The 18,065-nt window shown below is 41.3% G+C and overlaps 1 protein-coding gene across 1 annotated transcript; it reads right to left on the bottom strand.

Annotated features, from left to right (window-relative positions):
• Positions 1–1,161: 1,161 nt before the first annotated feature.
• On the bottom strand, positions 1,162–12,667 carry LOC133608274 (uncharacterized). The gene is made up of 7 exons (XM_061963475.2): positions 12,532–12,667; positions 11,946–12,092; positions 10,283–10,324; positions 9,828–10,208; positions 4,378–4,494; positions 1,701–1,791; positions 1,162–1,624 (listed from the first exon to the last, which is right to left on the bottom strand). Exons 2-7 carry the CDS (start codon positions 12,043–12,045, stop codon positions 1,327–1,329), a joined length of 1,029 nt encoding a protein of 342 aa, XP_061819459.2. The 5' UTR covers positions 12,046–12,092; positions 12,532–12,667; the 3' UTR covers positions 1,162–1,326.
• Between the last annotated feature and the right edge of the window lie 5,398 nt (positions 12,668–18,065).

The following is an 18,065-nucleotide window of genomic DNA, read 5'->3' as shown; positions in this document are numbered from 1 at the left end:
AGTGGATCGTGAGATTGACAGGTGGATTGGTGGGGGGAAAGGAGCAGAACCGGAAGACAAAGCTCTCAATTTACCGGTCCATCTACGTTCCTACCCTCAACTATGGTCATGAGCTTTGGGTTATGACCGAAAGGACAAGATCACGGATACAAGCGGCCGAAATGAGTTTCCTCTATCATGTGGCGGGGCTCTTCCTGAGAGATAGGGTGAGAAGCTCTGTCATTCGGGAGGAGCTCAGAGTAAAGCCGCTGCTCCTCCACATCGAGAGGAGCCAGATGAGGTGATTCGGGAATCTGGTTAGAGCCCCCCAAACGCCTCCCTGGGGAGGTGTTTAGGGTGCGCCCCGCCGGTAGGAGACCACAGGGAAGACTCAGGACAAGGCAATGTTTCCCAGGCTGCTCTGAGAATGCCTCGGGATCCCCCGGTAATGTCAGGCTTGTCACTGACCGTTTGGTTATGTTTCGTTTTTTCCTCTGTTTATGTTTTATTTCCTGTCAGCGCTCTTATTTTGTTTCCAGTTCCTGCACTTCTCCCTGAGCGCTCGTTTCCCTCACCTGTCCCAGATTGGCAGCCTGGCACACCTGGTGACAATTGCCAATCAGGCTACTATTTATACCTGCCTCTCCCTCCAGTCAGGGCTGGAGGATTGTATGCTGTAGTCTGTTTGCTGTCTCCAATTTTCCTTGATTCCTGCTTCCTGGTTCGTGGTTTCCCTGCATTTTTTTTATATTAAAATCATTTTTTCCTGCATCAAGCCTGCCATTTCTGCATCTTGGGGTTCGTCACCAACACGTCCTGACAGAGAAGAGCTGGACGAAGTAGCTGGGGAGAGGGAAGTCTGGGCTTCTCTGCTAAGACTTTGGATAAGCCGAAAAAGATGGATGGATGGAAATGAGAAAACCATGATAATCGGGACGTTGTGAAGGAAAATAACCGCCGTAAAACAAGTTGACGGAAATTACGTAGTCTTGGCGCATGTGTGGACTGATCATGTCTTCCGGTGCCGATCGTGTAGTGACATGGACTTTGGAACTACTTCCGGCTTTTTTCTTCTTATTTTTTTTGACCGACTCAGATCATTTGGTATGACTGCCCCTTCTGGCTGTGGGTATCTACTACACCCCATACCACAATAGAACCTCATTCAAGTTTACACACACATTTTGTTGTATTATTGTATTTCCAGCCAGAGAAAAGCACAGTAACAAAGATCACGTTGCATTACACAAACATCTGCACACAAAACAAACACACCCATCTTTTCTATCTCTACATCATCGTTATCATCATGTCGGGTAACTAAAGAGCAGATGTTGTCAATCTTCTTCATTGGTCTCCTCTTTCCTTCACCTCCTCCTCCTCCTCTTCCTTCTCAGGTTCTGGCAGCTCCTCCTCCATTGGAGCATCGGCGTACAAACAGGAAGTGTTCCCGTCTTTCCACGTGACAACGATGCTTCCCGCTTTGAGCTCGCTGGCGTCGCCGTTGCACGGGGCGACATTCGACCTCTGCGGCGACGGCGTGCCGGCGATGTCATCGCCGTCGACGTGTGTGACGACCCACGTCTCCTCGCCTTTGTTCGCCAGGGCGGCGGCCACCTTGTACTTGGCGATCTTCCTCCTGTTCCTGCAGAGGCGGCAACGTGAGTTACATCCATTTTATTCACGTCTTAAATTATCAACGCCTATCTAATGTGTCGCACCTGCTGGCCATGGCGCCCATTCCCAACAAGAGGAAGCCAACGAGGAGGCAGACGAAGGCCAAACCCAGCAGCACGAACTTCCACATCGTTTCTGAAATTACAGGAACAGGGTTTACGATCCGTTTAGACCAGGTGTGAAACCGTTTACACCCGGTTTGAACTTGACAAACCCAGAAAGTCCGTGTGTACATAAGTTATCGCACAACTTGTTTGCTTTGAGTTCAGGTTGCCCTGCGGCCTGTGGTTACGATCCACTGGTTCTTACAAAGCTGTCTTTGATCTTATCAAGCAAAAGGCGGACAGCTTGTACATCTCCACTGTGTGCGATGGAATGTGCCGTAGAGGTGTCGGTTTCTCAGATCTTGGACAGCCACAGGAAGGACCTTATCAGGACCCGAAATCTACGAGCAGAGAAGGGGCAAACCTGACACCGCTCCAAGCACATTTTGTTTGAACTGTTTATGGCCCAGTGCAGCTTCTGCATAATGAGACCCCTTCCCTTAGAAGCAGCTGCAGCTATGTAATCAGGGAATGCCCAAATAAATGGGGAGGCGTGGAACTTGTTCCTTAGAGCGTGGGGCGACACTGTACGAGGGTGCAGGTCCACGCGGTCTCCTCATGAGCTAAATTTAATCCTGTCTCTGTTTGATTCCTTGCTTCTTGTCTTGTTTAGATAGTTCGGTGTTTGAACCTGACATCGTGTTTATAACAAGTGATTTAAGTCATGACTGCCCAAATTTTTTTCCACTGCGGGCCCAAACGAACAAATTTAAAGGTTGTTGGGGCCATTTTGCCAGTTTTCGCCTTCAAAACCAGTACAATATATTGATTGAGCAAATGGGAAACGCAATGACGGTAGAAATTTTGTGTGAATGTTGAAGAGCCAAAGCCGAACCGAAATGCTAACAGTTAGCACGCTGGCCAGATAGCGTCAAGTAACAAAAAATATGAGCAAAAAGAGCTAAAAAAGCTAGCATGCTAACAACACTATGCTAACATGCTCACAATAGCATGACTACAATTAGCATTAATTAAATACCAGCATATATGACACTGAGGTGTACCGTATTTTCCGCACTATAAGGCGCACCGGATTATTAGCCGCACCTTCTATGAATTACATATTTCATAATTTTGTCCACCAATAAGCCGCCCCGGACTATAAGCCGCGCCTACGCTGCGCTAAAGTGAATGTCAAAAAAACGCTGCGCTAAAGTGAATGTCAAAAAAACAGTCAGATAGTTCAGTCAAACTTTAATAATATATTGAAAACCAGCGTTCTAACAACTCTGTCCCAAAATGTACGCAAATGTGCAATCACAAACATAGTAAAATTCAAAATGGTGTAGAGCAATAAATAGCAACATAATGTTGCTCGAACGTTAATGTCACAACACACAAAATAAACATAGCGCTCACCTTCTGAAGTTATTCTTCATTCGTAAATCCTTCGAATTCTTCGTCTTCGGTGTCCGAATTGAAAAGTTGCGCAAGCGTGGGATCCAAAAATGGCCGGCTCCGCCTCGTCGAAGTCATCGGATTCAGTGTCGCTGTTGTTGTGCAGCAGTTCTGTGAATCCTGCCTTCCGGAAAGCTCGGACCACAGTTGTGACCGAAACTATCTGCCCAGGCATTTACGATCCACTGGCAGATGTTGGCGTATGTCGACCGGCGCTATCTGCCCGTCTTAGTGAAGGTGTGTTCGCCTTCGGAGCTGTGTGAAAAAAGCCACCCGGCCTCTTCGCGTAAACTTCCCTTAACCACTCGCTCATCTTTTCTTCATCCATCCATCCCTTCGAGTTAGCTTTTATGATGACGCCGGCTGGAAAGGTCTCTTTTGGCAAGGTCTTCCTTTTGAATATCACCATGGGAGGAAGTTAGCATGGCAAGCTAGAACCACAGTGAAGGATGACTTCTCATTCCCTGTGGTGCGAATATTCACCGTACGTGCTCCCGTTCCACAGTGCGGTTCACAGGAATATCAGCTGTGAAATACGGTAGTAATCAGCTGTGAAATACGGTAGTAATCCGTGTGCGGATGGAGAGATTGCGTCTTTTTATGAACCGGATCGCTTAGTAGGAGCCATTTTGTGGTCTTTACAGATGTAAACAGGAAATGAAACGTACGGTGATATCCGCGCGTTTTTTCTTCTTCTTCCGGGGGCGGGTGAAGCGCTTCCTGTTCTATGGGGGCGGGTGCTTTCCTTGGCGGTTGCTTGCGTAGAAGAAGAAGCGCTTCCTGTTCTACCGGGAAAAAAGATGGCGGCTGTTTACCGAAGTTGCGAGACCGAAACTTTATGAAAATGAATCGTAATAAAGCGCACCGGGTTATAAGGCGCACTGTCAGCTTTTGAGAAAAATTGTGGTTTTTAGGTGCGCCTTATAGTGCGGAAAATACGGTATACCTGCTAAATTAGCTCAAAAAAGCTAGCATGCTAATAACACTATGCCAAAATGCTAACATTAGCATGCCTAAAGTTAAAGTTAGCATTAATGAAATACCAAAATGTGGGACACTGAGGTGTATACCTGTTAAAGTAGCTAAAAAAAAAAGCTAAAATGCTAATGTTAGCGTGATAAAATACTTACTTTTTTTTTACAAACTGTAGAATACAGTTGGACACACTGGTTGAAGTGCTAACCATGTACATGTAAAACATGTTGACAGGGGTTCTTACGGTCTTCAGTGCGATAGAACCAGCGGAGGTATTCTTTTTGTTCGTCTGTCAGCGTCACATGCTTGTCCCGTCCTTCCGCCGTGGACTCGTCTGTGTCATGTGACGACCTCCTGGGCCCTGAAACGTGTTTGCACTCTCGTTAAACTGCATTCATACATGAGCAAGCTGTGGGGGGTCAAATGGGATTCAATAAACAAACACATCTTTGAATACTGTGGAGAATGCATATATGTTTAAGAGTTCTTTCTTTTTACATAGCCATGTTTAGATCACCTAGTACTTTTCCTTTGTATATTCTACCAGTTTCTCTTTGTCTTCAGAGGTCTGTTTAGTGTCTTAAACCATGGGAATGTGAATACATCCCCCACTTCTTCCTTATCAGCGTTGCTAGAGGGAGAGGTGGGGGCTTTCTTTGTGTGCAAGAAGTTGGCTCTTCCGTTTGAGTGTCAGATTAACTAGAGTAGCCGATATGAATGTATTGGTTAAGCTGATCTCCTGAAATTTCAGTAAAACTTGATAATATTCCTATTCTGTCTTGATGGTCCTTCTTACTCAGCATATATGTCATTGAAAGAATTTGGGATTGACCAGTAACTTAGATTTCCTGGGAGGAAGAGCTGGTCGACGTAACAATACCCAAATGTGTCAATAATTAAGTATATTTGAAATGAATACGTGTTATTAAATGTGTCATTAAATCATTTAATGTAAAAGTACAATTCATTATTTAATAATTTAATCAGTAATTTTTTTATATTTAATTGATCAATTATTCATGTAATTTAGGGGTCTTCAATGTGTTCCAGGTCAAGAACCCCAAATTGTTAGAGAGAAAGAGTATGTATGAAATTATGATGGTATTTTACAATAAACTGGTCCTAAAAGTACATTGTTATTATTGTGCAATACTAACCATATTCAAATAATAACAGTATTGTGCCGCTAATAGCTAGCTGGCAACTAGCGCTCTATTCGCCAGCTAGCTATGAGTATGCTAATCGCTAGCTACAAACATGCTAATTACAAGTGGACAAATAAAGCATTAATCACTAGCTGGCATCTCACGCGTTAGTTGCTACTTCAAAACTAGCATGGTACTCGCTAGCTGTTAACTAATGAGCCAATCGCTAGATGAGATTCATCAATCCAACAGCTAGCTGACAACTAGGGTGTTAATCGCTAGTAACTGCAGCGTTAATTGTTGGTTGGCAAATATCGCTAACTGACAACTAGCGTGCTAATGGCAACTAGCGCTGATCACCAGCTGGAAACCAGTGGGATAATCGCTAGCTGACATCTAGCATGCGAATCGCTAGGTGGCAACTACGCGCTAATCACTAGCTGACAACTTGTGCCAATCACTAGCTGACAATTAGAGCACCAATCGGTAGCCAAAAACTGGAGCACTGATCGCTAGCTGGCAGCTAGAGCGGCAATCACTACCTGACAACTAACACGCTAATCACTAGCCAACAACTAGCGCATTGATCGTTAGCTGGCAACTGGAGCGCTAATTGATAGCTGGCAAGTAGGGCGTGGATCACTAGCCAGAAACCAGTGCGCTAATCGCTAGCTGACACCTGATACGTTAATCGCTACCTGGCAACTAGCGCGCTGATCACTAGCTGGGAACCAGGGTGCTAATCACTAGCTGACATCTGGTATGTTATTTGCTAGCTGGCAGCTACGAGCTAACCAATAGCTGATAACGTGTGTGCCAATCGCTAGCTGACAACAATAGCGCCAATCGGTAGCTGAAAACTGGAGTGCTGATTGCTATCTGGCAACTAGAGCGCCAATCACTAGCTGACAACTAACGCGCTAATTGCTAGCCGAGAACTAGGGCGTGAATCGTTAGCTGGCAACTAGAGCGCGGATCACTAGCTGACAACTAACACGCTAATCGCTAGCCGACAACTAGCGCATTGATCGTTAGCTGACAACTGGAGCGCTAATTGATAGCTGGCAAATAGGGCGTTGATCACTAGCCGTAAACCAGTGCGCTAATTGCTAGCGGACAACTGACACGCTAATCGCTAGCTGGCAACTAGCGCGCTGATCACTAGCTGGAAACCAGGGTGTTAATCACTACCTGACATCTGGCATGTTAATCGATAGCTGGCAACTACGAGCTAACCACTAGCTGACAACTTGTGTGCCAATCGCTAGCTGACAACAAGAGCACCAATCGGTAGCTGAAAACTAGTGCGCTGATTGCTAGCTGGTAACTAGGCACCAATCGTTAGCTGGCAACTAGAGCGCTAATCACTAGCTGGCAACTAGGGCGCAGATCACTAGCCGGAAACCAGTGCGCTAATCGCTAGCTGACATTTGGCACGGTAATCGCTAGCTGGCAACTACGCGCTAATCACTAGCTGGCAACTTGTGTGCCGATCGCTAGCTGACAACTAGAGCGCCAATCGCTAGCTGGCAACTAGCGCGCTGATCACTAGCTGGAAACCAGGGTGCTAATCACTAGCTGAAATCTGGCATGTTAATCGCTAGCTGGCAACTACGAGCTAACCACTAGCTGACAACTTGTGCACCAATCGCTAGCTGACAACAAGAGCGCCAATCGGTAGCTGAAAACTGGAGTGCTGATTGCTATCTGGCAACTAGAGCGCCAATCACTAACTGACAACTTACGCGCTAATTGCTAGCCGAGAACTAGGGCGCGGATCGTTAGCTGGCAACAAGAGCGCTAATTGATAGCTGGCAACTAGGGCGTGGATCACTAGCTGACAACTAACGCACTAATCGCTAGCCGACAACTAGCGGGCTAATCGCTAGCTGGCAACTAAAGCGCTAATCGCTAGCCGGAAACCAGTGCACTAATCGCTAGCTGACATCTGGCACGGTAATCGCTAGCTGGCAACTACGCGCTAATCACTAGCTGGCAACTTGTGTGCCAATCGGTAGCTGACAACTAGCGCTGTTCTGTTACAACTAAAAGTTGTAAACTCTTGTTGTTGAAGTGTGTTGTGCTTATTGCTTGTTATTTAATTAACATTATTACATGTGTATTTGTCGCCACCATGTGGTCAGGGCAGTTACTACATCTTTGGGAGGTGTGTACTTTGAATCAAACTTTATTGACCGGAAGTTGCATAAGCCAAGCAGAGAAATCCAAGGTGCCTGCACGTACTTTATGGTGGTTATTTTCGAAGAAATACTGCATATATCTTTTGTTTAAGGCTGAATCGCCGGTATGTATCATAAGTTGAACTTTGAAACTTGGTGTTTTGTCTAAAATATTTCTAGATACATTTACGATGTGTGATGTATAATGAGATCTTTTGTCATGCTCATTCGCGATAATTTGCGATGTCATCTAAAATGGCGTCGTAGTACAAATTCACTTTTGTTTACCTTAATAATAATAATAATAATAATACATTTTATTTAGTATAGCGCTTTTCAGAGCACTCAATTACGCTTTACAGGATACAAAAATAAAATATAAAACAGTTTAAAGTAATAATATAAAATACAGGAAATATAAAAGCTCATGCCTTGTAAGGTAGCATCACAGCATATATATGAATACATTTGCATAACATATGTATATATTGACTATATTGTGTGTTTCTTTTTATTTTCACCCTTTTGAATGTCCATAAACCTGCTGACCTCCTGATGATGAACTTGTGTGATGGCTGTTATGCTGATAGTATATATTTGTACCGTGAATTGATTAACGTGGACCCCGACTTAAACAACATGAAAAACTTATTGGGGTGTTACCATTTAGTGGTCAATTGTACGGAATATGTACTTCACTGTGCAATCTACTAATAAAAGTTTCAATAAAAAAAAAGACAACGCTCATCGCAAAAAAAGTCAGTGTTCAAAAACAAGGGAAAAAAATAAAAAAATTAGGGGTATTTTACTTGAACTAAGCAAAATTATATGCCAATAGAACAAGAAAATTTGGCTTGTCAATACTTTTCAAAACAAGTAAAATTAGCTAACCTCATCGAACCCAAAAATACCTTAAAATAAGTATATTCTCACTAATAACAAGTGCACTTTTCTTGGTAGAAAAAACAAATATGAGACCTTTTTGCTCAATATGTTGAAAAATATTCTTAAATGAAGTAAAAAATGCTAGTGCCATTATCTTGACATAATGATATGCGCTCTGCATTACATTTCTTGAAACCAGCAAACTTATACTAAAAACAAATTTATTTTTCTTAATGGAAAGGCAAAAAGGCAACGCTCAGGCAAATAATATGGTCTAAAAATGCATTTTCCCAACGATAACATGACATCATCGCGCCAAGTGCGTGCTCTTTCAGTCAATTAGTGAGCAACGAATATATGTATATATATATGCATGTATATATATGTATATGTGTGTATATATATATATATATATATATATATATATATATATATATATATATATATATATATATATATATATATATATATATATATATATATATATATGTATGTATATATATGTGTGTGTGTGTGTGTATATTAGGGCTGCAACTAACGATTAATTTGATAATCGATTAATCTGTTGATTATTACTTCGGTTAATCGATTAATAATCGGATAAAAGAGACAAACTACATTTCTATCCTTTCCAATATTTTATTTTAAAAAAAACAGCATACTGGCACCATACTTATTTTGATTATTGTTTCTCAGCTGTTTGTACATATTGCAGTTTATAAATAAAGGTTTATAAATGTTTAAAAATAAAATAAAAAATTTGCCTCTGCACATGCGCATACCATAGATCCAACGAATCGATGACTAAATTAATCGGCAACTATTTTTATAATCGATTTAATTGATTAGTTGCTGCAGCCCTAATATATATATATATATATATATATATATATATATATATATAACAATGAAGTGTTCATTGTTTTCAGTTTGTCGCTGGCGACATCCCACAATTATGCTCTGCACATTCCTGACACTTGATTTCATGTCCATCGTTCATGCTGCTCCTTTAGTCCATGCCAAGTAAGTTTTTGTTTATTAATGCTACAGTTAGTGTTTTTTGTTGTTCATAGTTTCTGCCTTTGTGCAAGTTTTGTGTTTATAGTCAAGTTTTGTACTTCCGCCCTTGTGCGCGCCTTTTGTTTGCAACCTTTTTTTGTAGTTATAGTGTTTAAATAAATCATGTACTCCCCTTCACGCCACGTATGGTCCAAATCTTTTGCACCTCGGGAGAACAAACCACGCCATAGTTCAAGTCGTGACAATGTTAAATGCTAACATGAATATGGAATAATAATGTTGTTGTACGTTAATATTTAGTCACATGGAAAGACATGACAGTGTGTTCAATGTTCACGTGTACTTCCACTGACAAGTGGAAGTAACCAATCAGGTGTTAAGAAACATCTTTTGTCCCATTTGAGCCTCCATAGTAATTCATATGTTACAAAGCTGATCCGTCAAGTTGATTGAGTGCGACTTACTGAGTGTCTCCTGGCAGACGTGGCCTGCGTCCAGCGACCTCCAGACGGAGCCTTTGTCATCCGGGCTCAGGACGAGGCGCCCCCTGTCTGCAGAGAGAAGCAGCGACGTGCCGCGGCTGACCAGCATGTTCCTGTCGCACTCCCACGCCAGATCCTCGTCCTCATCGTCCTCCCACGCGGGACACGGCCGGGTGAGGTCCGGCTGCCGTGACGACAAACACCTGGACGTGGCGGCGCACGTCAGCAGGCCGCCGTGCTTCCACCGCCACTGCTGGGCCTCCGAGTCCAGGCGGCACTTCCTCAGCACGGCGCCGCCCGCTGGCCAGGAGTCCTCCAGACACAGGCTGCTGTGGGCGTTGTGCAGCATGAACGCGCCGGCTCCTGGTGACATCAACATGACATCATCATGACATCGTTGGCGGGTACAGGTAAGGCATGCGTGTGTTGGTTTTTACCTGTGAGGAGCAGGAAGAAGACCACGCTGGCACCAAACATGTCTGCAAGGCACCAAATACCACTTATGTAGTCATTATTGATACAGCTTTGTCACTAATGATATATGAGTTTTGACTGATACTGATAATAATCCGATATCAGCATGAATTGTAGTACACACTTTTATTATTGTATTATGAGCATGGCTGGGCGATTAAAAGATATCAGTGTACAAAACCCAAAACCATTGAAGTTGGCATGTTGTGTAAATAGTAAATAAAAATAGAATGCAATGATTTGCAAATCCTTTTCAACTTATATTCAATTGAATAGACTGCAAAGACAAGATATTTCATGTTCCAACTGAGAAACTTCTTTTTTTGTGTGCAAATAATCATTAAGGGTCACCACTTTGTCAACACATGCGTGAACAAATTGTCCAACAGTTTAAGAACAACATTTCTCAACCAGCTATTGCAAGGAATTTAGGGATTTCACCATCTACGGTCCGTAATATCATCAAAAGGTTCAGAGAATCTGGAGAAATCACTGCCTGTAAGCGATGATATTACAGAACTTTGATCCCTCAGGCGGTATTGCATCAAAAACCGACATCAGTGTGTAAAGGATATCACCACATGGGTTCAGGAACACTTCAGAAAACCACTGTCAGTAACTACAGTTCGTCGCTACATCTTTAAGTGCAAGTTAAAACTCTACTATGCAAAGCGAAAGCCATTTATCAACAACACCCAGAAACGCTGGGCCCTAGCTCATCTAAGATGGACTGATGCAAAGTGGAAAAGTGTTCTGTGGTCTGACGAGTCCACATTTCAAATTGTTTTTTGAAACTGTGGACGTTGTGTCCTCCGGACCAAAGAGGACAAGAAACAACCGGACTTTTATAGGCGCAAAGTTCTAAAGCCAGCATCTGTGATGGTATTGGGGTGCATTAGTGCCCAAGGCATGGGTAACTTACACATCTTTGAAGGCACCATTAATGCTGAAAGGCACATACAGATTTTGGAGCAACATATGTTGCCATCAAAGCAATGTATTTTTCATGGACGCCCCTGCTTATTTCAGCAAAACAATGCCAAGCCACATTCTGCACTTAAAAAGTAAAAGAGACCTGTCTCCCATTGAAAATGTGTGGTGCAATATGAAGCCTAAAATACCACAACGGAGACCCCCGGACTGTTGAACAACTTAAGCTGTACGTCAAGCAAGAATGGGAAAGAATTCCACCTGAAAAGCTTCAAAAATTGGTCTCCTCAGTTCCCAAACGTTTATTGACTGTTGTTAAAAGGAAAGGCCATGTAACACAGTGGTAAAAATGCCCCTGTGCCAACTTTTTTGTGTTGCTGCCATTAAATTCTAAGTTAATGATTATATGCAAAAAAAAATTCACGTTTCTCAGTTCGATCATTAAAATATCTTGTCTTTGCAGTCTATTCAATTGAATATAAGTTGAAAAGGATGTGCAAATCATTGTATTCTGTTTTTATTTACCATTTACACAGAGTGTAAAAAATCTGGGGATGTGCAATTTGCATATATCCATTGCGCTCTACTTAATAATAATGATAAATGATACAGAATAAATTAGCAGTCTACGTTACAGGCTGACACAGTGTTTGTGATGCACTTAATACAATTTAGAAAACATAAAAATAGACTCACTGTGATGTCGTGCCGCTGGTTGGAGGTGAAGGCGAGTGCGCTCGTCCGAGTCCACACAAGCTTTCCAAAGGTCAGGGGCGGAGCCTGCAGATGACGTCATCCCTCAAGTTTCATTCGTCCAAGTGTCAGGGAGACCTCAAGGCTGGTCTGTTCACCAAACCACGTACCTAATTAATGACCATCCAACGATGCTTGTTTGTTCACAATTAAAAATACCCATATTCCCCTTTGATGTTTTAATGTGCGTGACTTGATGGTCACATGTTGTCACGGTGACAAAGTTCATTTTATTTTGTAGTTACTGTTTAGACAGGCAGGTTGTAACCTTGTCTCTGTCGTTTGGGACGCGGCGTGACTCATCGGTCAAACGCCTTTGCTGCTGCTTGCCGCTTTATTTTTTACGGCGCAGGTCGACGACCTCTGGATGGGAGACGCTCGTTCTTCAAACCGCATTTAAAAAATACTTAGCTTTTTAAAAAAAAAATACATAATTACAAACAATAAATTGCTTAATGGTTTATTTTGTATGTTTAAAAATGGGACTTTTGCTGTGTCTCAGTCTGTGTACTTGAATAAGTGTACTTACTGTAGTTCCTGAATGCGTGAAGTTAGGCGGAATAGCGCCGTCCCAAACCCGTTACTCTTAATGTTTAACAACTTCTTCTCTTTTTTTTTTAAGTTTGGAAATATTTGGCATTCCCTCCTCTTCTACCACATTAAAGTACCACTGAGAGTCACACACACACACTAGGTGTGGTGAAATTACCCTCTGCATTTGACCCATCCCCTCGTTCCACGCCCCCTGGGAGGTGAGGGGAGCAGTGAGCAGCGGCGGTGGCCGCGCTCGGAATCATTTTGGTGGTTTAACCCCCAATTCCAACCCTTGATGCTGAGTGCCAAGCAGGGAGGTAAAGAGTCCCATTTTTATAGAAGGTGTCAAGTGTTCAGTGTCACCATTTTGAGGGCAACATCAAGTCGGCCTGGGGGCCATTTGTGACCCACAGCTTGTTTTTTTTTACATTCTAAAGACAAAATAAAAACATCCTGGATTAGAACAATACACACAAAAAAACTAAAATATGCAGTTTTGAGAGAAATTACCATGCTGACAGTTAGAATGCGTCAAGTACCAAGTCTTATGACTGAAAAGTTAAAGTACCAATGATTGTCACACACACACTAGGTGTGGCGAAATTATTCTCTGCATTTGACCCATCACCCTTGATCACCCCCTGGGAGGTGAGGGGAGCAGTGAGCAGCAGCGGTGGCCGCGCCCGGGAATAATTTTCGGTGATTTAACCCCCAATTCCAACCCTTAATGCTGAGTGCCAAGCAAGGAGGTAATGGGTCCCATTATTATAGTCTTTGGTATGACTCGGCCGGGCTTTGAACTCACAGCCTACCGATCTCTAACCACTAAGCCACTGAGAAGGTAAGTGTATGCATGTAAAATTTCCTTTAAAAAAAAGTTAGCATGCTAATGTTAGCATGTGACCAGTTAGTTGGGCTGTAAATCTGTTAGAATCATTATGTATGAGTTATCACACAACTCTAAAGCAGTGGTTCTTAACCTGGGTTCGATCGAACCCTCGGAGTTCAGTGAGTCAGGCTCAGGGGTTCGGCGGAGGTCAAGACACACCCGACTCATCGTGTAAATAAAAACTTCTCCCTATCGGCGTATTACGGATACGGCAACAGCAGAAGTCAGACTGATTTGCAGGTGTGTAATTTGTTGTGAGTTCATGCACTGTGTTGGTTTTGTTGTTTGAACAAGGTGATGTTCATGCACGGTTCATTTTGTGCATCAGTAAAAAAAACATGGTAACACTTTAGTATGGGGAACATATTCACCATTAATTAGTTGCTTATTAACATGCAAATTAGTAACATATTGGCTCTTAACTAGTCATTAAGTACTTATTAATGCCTTATTCGGCATGGCCTTATTATAAGCCTAACCCTCTCACCCTGGCCCTAACCCTCTAACCCTAACCCTAACCAAATAACTCTAAATTAAGTCTTTGTTACTTAGAATATGTTCCCTGAGTGTCCAAAAAACTCTAAATTAAGTCTCTGTTACTTAGAATATGTTCCCCATACTAAAGTGTTACCAAAAACATATAACTTTGTCTTGAATTTGAACAATTTTATTTATTTATTTTTCACTAAAGAAGGGTTTGGTGAATGCGCATATGAAACTGGTGGGGTTCGGTACCTCCAACAAGGTTATGAACCACTGCTCTAAAGGCCTTCGTGGCCACATGCGTGGACAGCACCTTTTAGCTCTTATTCCCAAAATTGTGTACACTACTGAATTGGGGTCTTATGGCGCTTATGTGGACACTTATACTGCCATCTGGGGGTGTCAGAAGAGTATAACATACAATGGAATTTGGGGAAAAAAAGTGTAAAAATAAAAATGTGCATGTCACTACACATGAAGTACACATTTGTGTACTTATGGACTAAGTACATCATATCAAAAGATGATTTTTAGTTTTTATTCTAATTAGGGTCCAATAAGCCCAAATAGCAAAGAGAAATAAAAAAAAAAGCATGTAAACAAACAGCTTGGGCCTTAAGAGGTTAAAGGCAGTTGCTATAGTTATTATCTACTGTGCTCAAGTTGTACTTTTCTATCTGTGCAAAGGCACACAACTTGTTATCTTCCACTGCAAGTTGCCTCGCAGCAGCAGTTTCTGTCTTCCAACCCGCTACGGACTTCAAGTACCTCAACGAAGATAAGACGACAACACGCAGACAAAGCAGAGCCAGGGTGAAATCTTGAGCTCAAGCACATTTGCATTCTGAATAACCACGTATTGTGATACTAGAGCGGCTTGCGTAATAGACGCAGCCTCAGTGATGTTAACGAGGGAACTCCCGAATAAATAGAGGAGCGTGTGGGACTGCCCCTCAGAGCGTAGTGGGAGACTGTACCTGAGTGTGCAGCCCAATACGTTTCTCCTCATGAGCAAAATTGAACTCTGTCTCTGCCTGATTCCTTGCTTCTTGTCTCGTTTAATAGATAGTTCGGTGTTTGAACCTGACATCCTGAAAACGTTTTATCTTCTTAGTGGCGAGCCGGGCTAATATTTAGAAAGCCTCTGCAAATACGCCCTTCCAAAGATGAAAATCAATCAAAATAAAAAATAACACATTTTGTTGTGTTTTTGTGACTGTTGGCAATTGTTAGACTTTCAGCTGGAATTTAGGGAAGAAGTTGCTGGGGCAAAAAATGCCTTAAAAGAAAACATAATTTAAAATTAAAGCCTGGTGTGTATGAATACTCTAGTGATAATGGTAAACACATTTCTGCAAAGTGGGATTATTATTAATAAACTAAAAAAAGTCCTAGTTAAAGCATAAAAAAATGCTTATGACCTTTTTTTTTTTTTTTTTACAAATTGTATGTATGTCATGACTTGGTCCGAGACGGGAATGTGAGTACATATTTATTTAATATTATCAAAAAAAACAAAAAAAAACTAAAGGTGCGCACAAGGCGGAAGTACAAACTTGACAAATTAAATAAATACTTGCATGTGGGCAGAAACTGAACAATGAAACAAAAAAACTAACTGTGGCATTAATAAACAAAAAAACTTACTTGGCTTGGACTAAAGTAGCAGCATGAAAGATGGACATGAAAACAAGTGTCAGGAATGTGAAGAGCATAAATGTGGGATGTCGCCAGAAAGACAAACTGAAAATAATGAACTTAAATACTACAGACATGATTAACGAAAACAGGTGCGTGACTCAAAACGTGAAACAGGTGCGTGACGTGACAGTTGAAAACTACTGGGTTGCTATGGTGACAAACAAGAGTGCACAATGAGTCCAAACGTGGAACAGGTGAAACTAATGGGTAATCATGGAAACAAGACAAGGGAGTGAAAAGCCAGAAACTAAAGAGTCCAATAACTAAACAAAACAAAACATGACTAAAACAAAACGTGATTACACAGACATGACAATGTAGAGCCCTCTAAAAATGAAATAACAGTGACGGTCACCGTAACACTTCCCTCACTTAATATAGTAGCCTTGAGTGTGTTCTACTGTAGATTAACGTACTTACCACTAGCCCGTAGGATCATTGCTATGGCAGTCACCCGGCCAATACAACATGGCCACGCCGGAAAAATACTTCATCACATCCTGGGTAATCCTTCAAAGTTACAACTGGGCTTCCGCGACCGTAAGGTGTGCTTCCAAAACTTGGTCGACTAGACAGTCGCAGCTACGACCATTGTTACCGTGTTGTTAGCATTGCGCGTTCCGCGTTGTCATTCCACATCGCTCACGCCAATGTCACGTGGAGCTGATGTCGAAGAGGAAGTGTGGAACATATTATAAGTTTACTTTATATACGTGCAGAATATACATTTATAAAGCAATATAGATTTTTTAAAGAGGGACAGGGATAAATAAAAGTGTAAAAAAAACAACTCAATTTTAGAAGGTGGCGATAATGCTCACAAAAAGGTCGCTTGTCAACCGCCATTAAACAGAAAAAGAAGTAGAAGCCGGAAGTAGTAGGAATGTGTGGACAGTATATCAGGGGCCACATGGAGAACAATCTACTCCCAAGTGGGCCGGACGGGTAAAATCACGGCACGATAACTTAGAAATAAAGACAACTTCAGATTGTTTTCTTTCTTTCTTTTAAAATAGAACAAGCACATTCTGAAATTGTACAAATCATAATGTTGTTGTTGTTGTTGTTGTTTACACTTACACGTTGCAGTTAATAGTATTCTATCTTTATTTGTCGTTATTTATATTTTCTGAATAAATTATGTGATACTGTTCATCAGTCAACTCATTGGTGTTAATTTTCAATTTATCAAGACAAAAAAATTATATCAAAATCAAATAACAGGATGTTATTTATGTAGTTTGATAATTTTCCTCGACTGGTGCACTAACGTCATGTGGTTTATTTTGTACATATGTAGCATCATCTTCAAAGATACAAATAATTGCTATTGCGACATCTAGTGGACACATTTAGAACAGCTGTTTCTTTCATTCAAAAATTTCAGGTTAATTATTATACTTAGCAAACTCATCCTGCCGGCCGGATAAAACCTGTTCGGGGGCCTGATCCGGCCCTCGGGCCGTACGTTTCACACCCGTGATGTAAAGTATTAGAAACGTTTTTTTGGAATGTACTAAATATAATATAGAAAGACTGACTATGACTGAAAAACTGAGGGTACTGGGACCTCAGGCTGAAGAGCCTGATAAATCTTGCGGACACTGAAAATGGAGGGAAAATAGTATGCAAGTTTTTGAACAATACTGGACTCAAGGAGAGATTGTAATTTAATTATAAAATGTAACTTTTTTTTTTTTTTTTGAACAACAAACATTTATTATCCACACAACAGTCAAGGCACTTTCAACAAGAAGGAAAGAAAACAAGAGCAAATACAGACAGTATAAAATAATAAAAATAATAATTATTTTAAAAAAAATCATAATAATAGAAGAGAAAAAGGACAACCTAAATCACATTAAATCAGGGGTGTCAAACGTACGGACCGAGGGTCAAATCCGGACCGCAAACAGCTTTTATTCGGCCCGCGGGACGAGTTTGCCAAGTATAAAAATTAACCTGAATTTTGAATGAAACAGCTGTTCTAAATGTGTCCACTGGATGTCGCAATAGCAATTCTTTGTGTCTTTGTAGATGATGCTACATATGTATAAAATAAACCACAATATGTTAGTGCATCAGTCGAGGAAAATGATCAAACTACATAAATAACATACTGTCATTTGATTTCAATATCATTTTTTTTATCTTGATAGATTGAAAATTAACACCAATAAGTTGACTGATGAACATTATCACATAATGTATTCAGAAAATATAAATAACAAATAAAGAGAGAATACTATTAACCGCAACATGTAAGTGTAAAAAAAAATCCAACAACATTATGATTTGTACAATTTCAGAATGTGCTTGTTCTATTTTTAAACAAAGAAACCAATCTGAAGTTGTATTTATTTACCAGTCCGGCCCACTTGGGAGTAGATTTTTCTCCATGTGGCCCCCGATTTAAAAAGAGTTTGACACCCCTGCTTTAAATTATTTTAACAGAG

Source organism: Nerophis lumbriciformis, linkage group LG06, assembly GCF_033978685.3.
Source record: "Nerophis lumbriciformis linkage group LG06, RoL_Nlum_v2.1, whole genome shotgun sequence".
In the NCBI taxonomy this organism is placed as follows: domain Eukaryota; kingdom Metazoa; phylum Chordata; class Actinopteri; order Syngnathiformes; family Syngnathidae; genus Nerophis; species Nerophis lumbriciformis.
The sequence above is the reverse complement of the archived record's forward strand: the minus strand, read 5'-3'. Positions and strand labels throughout refer to the sequence as shown.

What these genes read in the sequence shown, in the direction of transcription:
- LOC133608274 (XM_061963475.2), bottom strand. Translation starts at nt 12,045, where the DNA reads ATGACGTCATCTGCAGGCTCCGCCCCTGACCTTTGGAAAGCTTGTGTG. An exon ending in ACCAGCGGCACGACATCACA is followed by an intron (nt 10,325 to 11,945) that starts GTGAGTCTATTT and finishes GGTGCCTTGCAG; the next exon opens with ACATGTTTGGTGCCAGCGTG. An exon ending in CGTCTGCCAGGAGACACTCA is followed by an intron (nt 4,495 to 9,827) that starts GTAAGTCGCACT and finishes AACACGTTTCAG; the next exon opens with GGCCCAGGAGGTCGTCACAT.